The 13134-nt window shown below is 32.1% G+C and overlaps 2 protein-coding genes across 5 annotated transcripts in view; one reads left to right on the top strand and one right to left on the bottom strand.

Annotated features, from left to right (window-relative positions):
• The window catches only part of LOC101744279 (uncharacterized), a 45132-nt gene extending 42862 nt beyond the window's left edge, over positions 1 to 2270 (top strand). The window contains exon 9 of the mRNA XM_012693633.4: positions 324 to 2270. Coding sequence (XP_012549087.1) covers positions 324 to 422 — 99 coding nt within the window. The 3' untranslated portion in view covers positions 423 to 2270. The remainder of the gene's footprint in view (positions 1 to 323) is intronic.
• Positions 2271 to 4550: 2280 nt separating this feature from the next.
• LOC101744140 (G-protein coupled receptor 52) overlaps positions 4551 to 13134 on the bottom strand; it is a 28407-nt gene continuing 19823 nt past the window's right edge. For 2 of the 4 annotated variants that reach the window (XM_012693447.4, XM_012693446.4), the window contains exons 2-5: positions 12398 to 12471; positions 11407 to 11586; positions 10409 to 10665; positions 4551 to 9858 (exon numbers count right to left, since the gene is read on the bottom strand). In XM_012693447.4, the coding sequence (XP_012548901.1) occupies positions 9262 to 9858; positions 10409 to 10665; positions 11407 to 11584 (1032 nt within the window). In that variant the 5' untranslated portion in view covers positions 11585 to 11586; positions 12398 to 12471 and the 3' untranslated portion in view covers positions 4551 to 9261. The remainder of the gene's footprint in view (positions 9859 to 10408; positions 10666 to 11406; positions 11587 to 12397; positions 12472 to 13134) is intronic. The other 2 variants (XM_062669089.1, XM_012693448.4) reach the window with 1 other exon arrangement.

The raw sequence follows: 13134 nt of genomic DNA, 5'->3' as shown, positions 1-13134 counted from the left end.
TACAAGTAACAGATGATAAAACTTCGAGCTAGGAATATCCCAACTGAAACGTAATCATTCTTCAAAAATAACTTATTCTCTTGGTCCGCTTTAAAACGAATGAATTCTTTTAAAAACTGAATTAATTATTGGTAAGTGTCATGACAACAATTTTCACCTCGTATAAGAATATCTAACTGGCATAAGAATCCAAGTTGAGTGTAATGTAATAATTTTTGAAATATTTTTTTGTCAATGTTACTTAGAATGATTATATTTATAAACTTAATTAAATTTACGTAAGCTGGAAATTAACGACACGTCTAAATTGTTAACTACCACAGACCGGAGACATGGAAGTGAAGAATCCGCTCTTCTCCGAGGACGCCACTCCTGCTACTCCTGGAAAGTGCGAGATCGTCAAGCAACAACCCAAAAAGTAAAAATATCGACAACATTCGCACATCCAGCATTAGCAACCAGCATCCTTTAAATCTAATATTACATTTATATTAAAATCTATTTTTTTTATCGTATATGTATGACCATGATTGTCCACCAATGTAAGAAAGTAGTAAACGGATCCGAAAGGTGTGACAAGAATATTCAGAGGGATTACAGAGACAGTTTATCTATTAGAACACTGTTCATATTTGAAATATAATGTTTGGATTCATTCTGCTACTGCAGTGCGACGATGAAATATTATAAATATTAAAAATGCAACGTTAATTCGCTGTGTAATACCAGATTCATTACATGGTTTCTTAAAATTCAGACTGATAACTTGTTGATTCATTCAAAACACCTGTTGCCTTCGTACGCTATTATAACTGCCTAAAATAGAAATTATACGCGAAAAGTCGTAGTTTATTTAAAAAGGAATTCTTTATTAAAATTTATATAATATATATTTTAATGAAACCACAAAGCCTGTGTTACTATACAGTTTTTAAAAACAAGACAAAACTAAATTAATAAACGAATTTATTTTGTCTACAAATTTAAATTGCATATTTAACCATTAAAGTCGAAAATTATTAAAATACATACTATTTTTCAAGTAAATCGTTTAAATGGCCTAAGCCAAGCAAAGCAAATAAAAGGTTATCTATTTTTATGTTAAACTGTTAAGTCAAATAAAACATATTGTTATTACATACACACACCGATACATAATCAATTAAATTCAGCAAAATAATTAACAGGTTCTTGCCAGAATTTTTACTATAGTAGAATATATTTAATATTTTATTAAAATATGTTAAATATATATTTATTGATAAACCTATTATATATAATATGAAACATTACCTAAATATTAAATCGCCTTAAATTGTTGTCAAAAATTAGTTATATAATATATCGAACAAATGAACTAGAATACACTACTTGGCACAAAACAAAAACATATCGTCTACAAATATTACCTTTACCTGTTTACGTCCTTTCAGAAATGGCTATTAAATATATAAGATATTAGAAACATGTGTATTACTGGGATGATATGTATTACATGAAATAAAGTTTTGAATTAATAGTTGTTTTAGGGTGCATGCTATTCGTATTAAAATTAACTTTAGTGTAATCATAATGTAAGCCATCCCAATGGAATTTTATCTGTAATCATCTCTATTAAATAATTGTAAGCTAATAACGTTTGTTCTCGTACTTGTTAAACCGTAGCAAATAATATAAAATAAATTGTTCGGGTCAAACCTGATTTTATTAATTATTTTTGGAATATTTTATGTAGAACCATTAAATCTTTCGTCAATTGCAATTGACTGACCGTCTCACTGTGCCACGGAGTTCATTAATAACATACCGTAGTCAATGAACTATAAAAATTAATACATAAAAACACTTAAAGAGAGGGAGGGAATATTGCAGAAAACAAATTTTTACACCCCCAAGCTTCCTGTATCCTCAGTTGTAATTCTTTAGAAGAGTCTACAATCTTATTCTGATTGTCAATAGTAATAGTAAGAGATCAAATGTTTAAATTTTTTTAATTTTAGTAGTATTACTGTTAGTTTCACTTTTACACAGCTTTTTTTTAAATAACCATAATTTTGGTTATTTAGGACACGAAACATTTGTCGAATGCATAAACATGATTTTTGCAAAAAATAGATCCGTAATTTTGCTTCTACGATAAAATTCATATATAACCTACACCTGCACATCATCTCCAAGTCTACTTATTTTACAGATTATAATACAGATGAAATATATTGATTCGTTAATTATAAATTTAATTAATATAAATATAATATGTATACAAAGCATGAGTTGTTTTTTATTTTTACCCGCTATCCACTCCTTTATTATCAACATAAAAGCTAATCTCCATTACCGTAACAAGAAGTAGGGCTCGTTCGTTTTATCTAGAACCACTAAGCTAGATATTAATGTTTCATTTAGAGATTTTCTCCTTTGAACCTTGGCGTTCTATGATAAGCTATCATCCTCGGTGTTTCTAATCGGATGTGTTTTGTTTTCATTTATTGTCAGGCGAGCTCACTAACTACTAGATGCTGGATAGTTATTTGAATAGAAAATAACGATAATATTAGAGTAAAACTTAATAAAAAATACTTTTGAGAAAAAGTACATGGTGATTTCAACAAGCAATGGAACAGACACCTCACACTATGATGAATTTTCTCAGTGGGTCGCGATTCCGATCCGGTCGTGGATTCATTCGCGAAGCAGCTGGCCTTGAGTTGTTAGGTCTCCTTTGGAGGCGCTCGGGCAGCTGTTAGCAAATCCCACCCCACCTGACTGAGCCTCTGCTGGCCCACCTGTACTGATGAAACTGGAGAGGCCAAGGGGCCACCAGTAACCCCTCATTAAAAAAAAAAAATTAAATAAAAACCTCACACAGGCAAGGCGTCTTGGTGGAGTATACTTGAACACATTGAACTGAATTGTATTAACTTTTGCCACTGATTTCAAATTAATGTGGTCTGTAAGTAGATAGGCGCATTGTTGTAGATGTCTATGGGCTCCAGTAACCACTTAACACCAGGTGGGCTGTGAGCTCGTCTACCCATTCGAGGAATAAAAAAATATATATGAATATTAATAATGAACCATCTTGCTTGGAGACTAAGAAAGAGCGATGTATATTAACATTCTTTATATAAAAATGAATGGTCGCGTGTTGATCTCGCAAAAACTTGAAAACAGCCTAGCGCCCTAATTAATTTTTAATTATTTTGTTCGCTATATTACTGGAGTGGTTTAAAAAGAAAAGTAACAATCAACATTTCTAAAAAATAATAAAATTCACTCTTAATTTCTTTCAACAGATGGCGTAAGAAGTTCAGCAGTCATTTAGTTTTTAACAAACACGTGGAACCTACCATCAATTATTTTAATTTTAAAAGACCAAACCAACTGGTTTAACTGGTAATTAAACAAAATAAATAAAATATCCTTAAGAGCCTTAATTAACTTTTACTTTTACTACTTATAAACGAGAATTAAACTGAATGCGTGTCGGTCAGTGCTTTATATTCTTCATCATTATTTTCATTCTATTACCCAGTAGAAATAATAAAATAGTCTTTGTAAACAAATAGAACATTTAAACTAAAAAAAAAGCCATAAGTAGCGCAGACATTTGGCATGATAAAACATCAAGTGCACACAGTTGTACGACGTTGTCCCGATAAAAGAAAAGAATTTGTTTATTTATTTAAATATATAGTTATGTTATTTTAACAGTAAGGTCGTGTAATTATTGTTTAAACATTATTTTTTTATTGCAGACTTAAGGCTAAACAACACGAGTAAATATTTAAATATTTTTAAGGACCTTCAAGTATAAAAGCTAATAATGTTAACGAAAATGCTTACTGTGGGCTGTTCAAAGCGTACTTGCTCGGATTAAAGTATGTTACTCTAGCTGTAAATCAATAATACATTGCGTATCTATTAATGTTCCTTATCACTTAACATTTTGACTTCACAACTTCTTTACATAGTATTCATGGCATATTTCTTGTGTTGAAATAAATATTTAAAAGCCTTAAAATAAATCAGATACAGCAGATTAGTGTACCACTCAACACTAGTACACTTTTGACAGCAATAGACCTCTTTTTGATAAGAAAATTCTTTCTTCTTTCTACAGATCGCTAAAAAATAATTCATAAATACACTTTTATCAACTTTTAGTAAAACAGTATCAATTACTTGACGAGTCATTACGAGAAATGTTACTGTCCTCTTCTGAAAACGTAATTAAAAATAGTCAAACCAAGAAATAGTGATGTCCCTTTAATGCCTCATAATGTACCATTTAAGGAAAATGGCAACGACAGATCAGAGAATCCAAGTTATGAATAACCTCTCATATTTTGATAGATAGATGTGTTATGGGCCCACTTGACGCTGATTGTTAATTAGACAGCCTAGAAGACATATACGAGGTGAAGTTGTCATTGTACGGGACACACACATCACAGATTAAATCAACAATGCAATATCAAATAGAAAACTGAATTGATTTTAATGTCTATATTAAAATTTCATTCTGTAATATTAAAATGAAACAACCATAGGAGCTAAATATTTATTAGATAAAAACACCAAATAGCAGTATATTGATAAATATGAGTATTTAGGTATGATTTTAAATTATTATATCGCTCAATACAAATAACTATTGAACGTAAGGAAATAGAATGATTGATTACCGGAACTTCAAAGGGGAATGCCTATTTCAGGCCCAAAGCGGACAATAGATTAGAGAAAAAACACTTAGTGCATTAATTTTGTCATAAATAAATATGCATTTACTTTCTTCCAAATAAGCGCCACTACAGTTTACAATAAGTAGTTTAAAAAAGTAACTATTGAAAAAACAAGGTTTTTGATTTTTGCGGGAAAAATATTGCCAGCATCAAAACTTTTTACGTATTAAGTAAACATTTTAAGTATATAAATAAAACATTTCAGTATTTGAGAATACTTCAAATGTTTTATTTTTATAATAGTGGCGTCAATTTCAATATATTTTTTAGATATCTAATACATTTAAGAATTTGAAACAGTCCATTTTTATAGTAATATTTAATTTTGATGTCCATCTTTGGCCCAGCACACTATGGAGAGTGGGCATTCCCCTTTAGGTTATTATTTCTTATTACTTAGATAGAACGACGAAGTTGAGTTATTTTGATATCCCGAGGATTTTACAGGTTCGTTTTAGTACTTAAAACTTGAGGAGATAAGTCCCTCAAGTATATAAAGAGTCACATTAAAATAAAACCAATACTTGAATCGAACGCATTTTAGGCTTCGATCATAAGGAATGTTTTGAGATTTTAAATATTTATAAAAGTTTAAATCTGTGTTTTGTTCATGAATTTATATAATAACCAGTTGATTTTTTTTTGTGTTATAACATTATTATTAATCGCTGCAAATTCTTTGATAATGGGCATTTTCGATTCTAGCAAACATTCAAAATATTTGATTCTAATCCCATACCCCTAATAGACAAATATGTTTGTAAGAAAACCTGGCTTAAGAATTTAGGGTTTATTTCCCAAATTCAAACATACCCTTTTCATTCAGCTTTCAACGCATTTTGTATTATAATATACGCGATAACATCCTAATAAATTCTAAATCTTCTAAATTTTCTAACAATATTTAAATTCTCTAAGAAATCACTTAAAATCACAAATTAAACCTTTATATTCATTAAACTTTCGTACGAAGAAGAACTTTTTTAGAATTATTTTGATATTAAAGGCTAGCGAGCGAAATTGACTATGCATTCACTGGGGTAGGTAAATTATATTATAAAAAAAAATATTATGCTCCTAATTTATAAAGCGAAAACAGAAATAACAACGTTTATCTTATTTTATTGTTTTCATTTCATTCCATTGAGCAAGTAATTAAATGCACATACATAAGTTAATTCATTACTTCACTGCAACAAGCCCCAACGTGATACTATTACGAAATTGACTGTCCATAAATTAGAAGCAATTAATATTATATTATAGTTTTTAAGAAGTACGTACTAATAATCAATGGCAGATAGTAGCATTCGATAGATATACATATTACCTTATTAAAGTCACAACCATTTTGGGATGGTAACTGTAACATAAACGCTTAATACACAGAAACGATATCCATAAAACAAGTTATTATTGCTAAACAAATATATAATCTCATTAAATACTACACTCAGGCATTACAAAGATTTCATAATTGAGCTTAAAATATAGATATATATATATTTTGTTTGTTGTAAAACTACTAATAATTAGAAGCCATCGAATATAAAATTATTATAATATTTTCATTTACCAGTCACTGACATGTAACTTCGTTAACATAGATATGTATATATATCAACTTGTTTTGTTGAGTATTAAAAAGAACTCAATCCAAAAACATGTAATCTGAGCAATAAAATAATAAATGAATATTTTACTCTAACAGATTTTTTACAGTCAAAATAGTCAATTTTACAAAATAATACCCCAGCTTGCTTTTAACATTAACTCTACTAGTCTATTATAAATCTATATATATTTTATGTATATAACATCGATTCTCTACGATTGAACAACACTAATATAATATTTATTGTTAATAATATGTAGGTTTAAATATTGTACAATAAATTTAACATCGAGACTTATTTTTCCAACCAAAGTTAATTTGTAATCAGTTCATCACAAGAGTCAAATAAGCTATTATTTCATTATTAATTCCATATCTGATTAAAGTTTAACGTTTTGCAGTAATTATGGTGTGTGTACCACAATAACATGCAAGCATTAGCACTTTGTAGCGGTTACGACTTCCAGATTGACCCCTACGACCGGTAAACAATGCCTGAACGACGGGTTTATTAATATTTTAGGTTGTGGTTTTTAAGAAATAAAGTTTCATAATCAAGTTTATATAGAAATATCAGCAATCGCCGTACTATAAACTACAAGAGATATTTTATTAATAAGACCACAACCATTTTGTACTTTTAACAATTTTAAATACAACGGAACGCATATTCTGAATAGTTTTTGTAGGCTAGTCCAAATACTGTTTCGGTTTTAATGAAAAAAGATAGCTCAACCTTCGTTTAATCTGTAATGTAATGTTTTCCAACAGTAATACGCAAAAGCGTTCTAATTTTTTTTTTTTTAGAAGATTTTTTTCTAGAAAATCTAAGAATATTCTTCTACACTACAATAAATAAAATGAACACCAGAAATGACAAATAGTTCTCATATTCAATACATAGTCGAAAATCTTAACGTTTATGCAAAACGTAAATCATACTATTTTGAAATAGTATTGAAATAATTCAATTCAAAATTAAAAATGCTGTTCGAATTTAAAACCAATTGCCAATTTTAAGTTACAAAACGCATCACAAATTCCATATAACATATTTATGTATTATTTCCGTATTTGAACTAAATATTTCGTTTCATATTGACATGATGGCCACTGGACCCTATTGAATTTCCTTTTCAATTGCTTAATCAGATTAGCAATGACCCGATGAAGCAAAACATGGCCTACTTTAGTTAGTGCCTAGTGTCTTTTGGTTCTGGTATATATAAACGAATTGGAAATTTATTGAAAACTAAAAAATACCGCATCATTATCTAAAATTTCTCCAGCAACCTCTCATCGTATATTGCCAAAATTCAACCCAAAACACATTACAATTGCTTTATCGTTTTTTTTACTACCATAAAACTTACCTACAGTTACATCGATGGACATGTTTGTCTATTTGATATACATAGTTATAATATTCATGTCCAGTTCAGCTACAAAACATATTTTCTACACGCTATTTCATTATTAATCTTGCGGAAATATTTATTTGTTATATGAAATACAAAATTGTATCGATAACCACAATTATGAGAAAAACAGTTATTTTTATATGTAATTTTGCTAGTTTATATAATATACAACTAACTACAATAGCATTCGCCGAACAATAAAACTATCGGAAACATTCAAATCTAAACACTAATAAAATCTGTTACATGAGATAATGTCTAAGCACAGCCATCTGTATTTGTGAATAAATGCACTACTTAAACAATAAAATACCTGTATGATTACGTTGTGTTACTACAATAAACATGTGCGTTAATAAACTACAAAATTCCAACAGAATGCAATTAAAACATTGTACAACACTCATTTAATTTTTATTAGTGAGAACAAAGTATTTTACTGTCTTCTAAGATATAAAATGCAATGATATTAATTTGTTAATTATGAAGTGCATTATATTATACTATGTTATACTCTAACAATGAACGAGAACACTATTTATTCGATTACATTTTCCGACATTTCTTATTTATTTCCGTACGTTTGCATATGTAAACTCCCACGAGACCAACAAAAAAACTGTTCAATTCATTGAGCGTCGATCGTTTCGTTGTATCGCAATTAGTTCTCGGGACGGTCAGCAAATATAACGAACACTAGTCACTTTTAACAAAATGTGTTTGAATGTTTCGCCTGAATAAAAGGCCATAGCTAAGCCGGTTCACACTGCACATTATTCAAATTAAATTGTCCATCTCGACGCAGACTGTATTTTTTCTCCACTAATTTTGTCCTTTTAACCACACAAAACAACTTTGAAACACTATTTCTTCTAGTTCACTCTATACAGCAATGATAATATTTAACATTGCATTCATAGTGCACATCTATATATAATAACTATTCACAAAATAAATATAATAAACTACTTAATAAATCACACTATTGATTAGCTAAAAATGATATGAACGTATTATTGCAGGAAATAATGTTTAAATTGGAACTTAGGCACATTATTGTCAGAAAAACATAACCAATCACTTTCTTCTAGTCGGGTCCTTTTTTGATTCATATCGACAACATACTAAAAGTTCACATTAAAAGTCAGTAAATTCGTCTGATTCTCCAAAATGCTTTCCATTTCATCTTGCAATGTCACATTACAAACATAGTTCCAACTACGAGAAAAAATATCACAACTTGAAGCTTTACCTAAAAATAATTTAGAATGATGTCTAATAATAAAAATGATGTTTTAGTAAAATCAAGTCTACACTGAGAGAAATGTGATGAACAAGCCACGGATATTCGTTCGCAGCATTAGACAGTAGTGGATGCATTACATCCACTCAGCTTGTGCTATATGACAGTCCCTTTCATTTGCTCGTACTGTATACGAGTCTGTAGGTAGGTCTGTCGGGCACGAATGGCAACTTCGTTTCAGTCATCATTATCCATACCGATGAGTTCGGCTTGCAGGCGTCCTTTGGTGCGGCAGCATGCAGTCAAACACAAAATTCGAAGCGCAAGCCGGAACTGGGGGCTGAGTGAAATCAAAATGATAATTTTCCAAAACGAATTCATAATACCAAGCCAAACCATGCCGAAATGTAACATTGGAATTTTGATTTCTTGATTGGTGACGTATTCGTACATTCTCACACCGGCATACGGAGCCCAACTCAACCAGAACACGGACACCAAAACGAAACTCATCCAGTGGCTAGGGTTAGCGAGGTTCTCAGCCAAAGCAGTCGCGTATTCCTTATCATGAATAGGCACTCCGCTATGCAGTTTCCGTTTCATCGAAAAAATGTAAAAGTAGTTGTAAACAATTGAAATAACGCTAGGTCCCAGCACAAGGATACCTAGAGTGGCAGTGTAGGCGTATGTAGTGCCCCAATCAAGCATGCATATGAAAGTTTCCTTGTCGAAGTTTGCATCTTTTTTATAGCCAAGTAAAGGCGGACAACACAGCATGGCTGCCGAGATCCAAGTGAATACCATCCAGCATTGACTGCGAGTACGTGTTTGCACCTGTTCAACATTTAACATGAAAAATTTATTCACATTTCTATAAATGGTAAAAGTCAATTTAAATTATGCTAAAAAAATTGTAGCAACTCATAAAGACAATTTGCCAATTTACTGATCAATTTTTTTTTTTTTATATTTTATTAATGAAGCAAGTGCAAAGTGAAAATGTAGTAAACTACACCTCTAATGTAGCAATGTTCAACTGAGAAGGTAATGTAAACAGATTATTAACGTTCGATTTTTTTTTTTTATTTTTTTTTTTTTTTTTACACACAGTAGAACAGTTCTTCCAACGCGCTTGAAGGAGGCACAGTCCCCAAGATACTGGCTACGTTGCCTCGTTGGACAGCCAGACTCACTCTCTGTGCAAAGTACCAGCCAGCCTTAGCATCATGTGTAACCTCCTTCAAGCGTTTGGAGATTTCTGTTTCTGTTTCGATTGATTTTAAACTACACATCAACATTTACTACTAGATCTAACTAGTTTAAGCAGTTTAAGAGCAAAAATTACGATTAAAACAAAAAGAAAAATATGGAAAAGGATATCTACCGTTGCACTAACCGTCTCATATCGGAGAGGTTTTCTGACGGCAAGATATCTATCGACGGAGATCCACATGAAAGTATAGACTGAGACGGACCACAAGGTGACTTCTACGTAGCCGGCAAGTCTACACATGAGATCCCCGAACATCCAGCGGCCTGTTATCGCAGGGTATACTGATAGTGGTACCACAAGCAAGCCGCATAGTAAATCCGCAACAGCCAATGATAGTAGATAGTAGTTTATCACTTCGTTTGAGAGACCTGCAACACAAATTTAATTCACTCCTTCGTTAAAATGGTGTTCTATGTAAAAACAAATCGGGGCTTACAAGAAATCGTTACTGAAAGAATGCAAACAACATTTTTTGCGAGCCAGCGCTTGACCTGAATTTTCAAATGTACCAACCATATAATTATTAATTATGAAAGCCACACCTACAAATTATGCTACACATATTTATGATTTTACTAGCTGACCCGGCAGACTTCGTAGTGCCTCAATCGATAAATAAAAGACCTAAACTTTTGTATAAAATAAACTTAAAACAAACAAAAGGATTCCGTCCGACGGGGACATATCAAAGGAAAAACAAAATTTTAATTTTTATTTAATTTCGAGAATTTTCATATTTATCTGCCTTTTAAACCTTCTCTGGACTTTCACAAATAATTCAAGACCAAAATTAGCTAAATCGGTCCAGCCTTTCTCGAGTTTTAGCGAGACTAACGAACAGCAATTCATCACTACATAGTATAAAACAAAGTCGCTTTCTCTATCCCTATATCCCTATGTATGCTTAAATCTTTAAAACTACGCAACGGATTTTGATGCGATTTTTTTTAATAGATAGAGTGATTGAAGAGGAAGGTTTATATGTATAATAACATCCATTAAATAGTGGAGAAACCAATAATAAATTACAGTTTCCGAAGCGAAGCGAGGGCGGGTCGCTAATTTTAATATATATAAATAGATAAGATAAAACATACCATAAGACGTACCTTTGAAGTTCAAGAATGCAGCGATTATTAGCAGATTGGACACAACAATGGCAACTCCCATCACTGCTATAACGGCAGCCTGCGTGAGTGACTCAAAGGTGGCCAGGGGACTGTCGGCCACACTCACCTCACCCGCCCCGTTTGCACCGCCTCTAGCATTCATCATCTTCGCTGGCATCACTGTTCAATTAAAAATACGCTTAATAATTAATTGTAGTATACGTATGCAAACGCACTCGTTCACCGAGCTGTTGTTTGCGGCGAGCAATTAAAAATCCATTAACGAGAGTATTTAACCGAACTGAAAAAAAAAACATTTTTCTAATTGAATATATATTTTCTTTAGTCAACATTGGCAATGTCTGGTACACAATGGCAATGAAAATCGTTTTAACAATAAAATATATGTATGTGTATATTTTAAAACTGTTGACATTAGTATCACGTTATTTTTTTATTGCCCTTATAAGCAGACGAGCATACGGCCCACCTGATGGTGAGTGGCTACCGTCGCCCATGGACTTCAGCAATGCCAGGAGCAGAGCCAAGCCGCTGTCTACCGTTAAGTATTCTCCACAAGCCTCGTTTGAAGAAGGACATGTCATAGCGCTCGGGAAACACCGTGAAGGGGAGCTCATTCCAAAGCCGGATGGTACGTGGCAAAAAAGTTTTCTGGAAACGCACTGTGAATGAACACAGTGTCTCCAGGTAGTATGGATGGCGGGCGGGACGATGGTAAAAACAAGATGTTAGTATCATCTCAAACAATTTCTCAGAGCACTCCCCATGGAACATACGGTACAAAATACAGAGGGAACCGAAGTCTCTTCGCAGACCCAGAAGTTCCAAATGATCCGTGAGAATGGGATTATCGACAATTCGAACGGCTCTCCTCTGTATGGAGTCAAATGGAAGAAGCTAGTAAGTAGAAGTTAGTAAGATCTATTTCGTCGTAATCCAAGTCGAAACAAAACAAAACACAGTCACTTACCCAATACTACTAACGACCAGTTGAAATGGCGTTTAGTTCATTGTTAGCCATGTTCTCAAATTAGCTGAATACATCTGAAAAGAAAAATTATAATTATTATTGATTTATACGTAACTATTTCTTGTACCTAATTGCTCATTTGTTTATAGGATATTTTATATTAGAACCAGAGAAAACAGACTAAGTTCACCTATTAGTATATAATCACTATGATTTGTGGACATCGGCAACGCGACACAACCAAGCTGCCGGCAACCACTACGAGTTCTCGTTAAAGCTATTCAAAAGAGAACATTATAGATCTCTCTAGAAATACCGTAAAGGAAAACCTATTCCAGAGACGGCTGATATATGGCAAAAAATCGGAACGGAAGCATCTAAAACAGTAGTTCAGAAGAATCTTCAAACGTCCGTAATACGAGAGAGCACTAAACGACCCTGTTAATCCAGAGATTCTAATACGTGAAAAAGTAAATACGGCGAAAGCAAATATTTAAAGCGTCTTTAATGCACCATACAATATTTAAGTAGCCATCCAAATACGCGTATAGATACGAAAGATGTTCTAAATTTATCCCGAGAAATATAATTAAAATAATTTAGCTCCTTAGTAACAGTGTGGCCTATATTCTTGAAGGTGGTTCATCGACATGACTTCTAGCCACTGACCTAATTTTAGATGAGAAGCTAAATTACTATTACCTTTACCAGCAGGCGAAGCCAGCTAATTAGCCAGA

The sequence above is a fragment of the Bombyx mori genome, chromosome 1 (genome assembly GCF_030269925.1).
Source record: "Bombyx mori chromosome 1, ASM3026992v2".
Taxonomy (NCBI): domain Eukaryota; kingdom Metazoa; phylum Arthropoda; class Insecta; order Lepidoptera; family Bombycidae; genus Bombyx; species Bombyx mori.
Note: the sequence above shows the minus strand (reverse complement) of the source record. Positions and strands in the feature narration are given on the sequence as shown.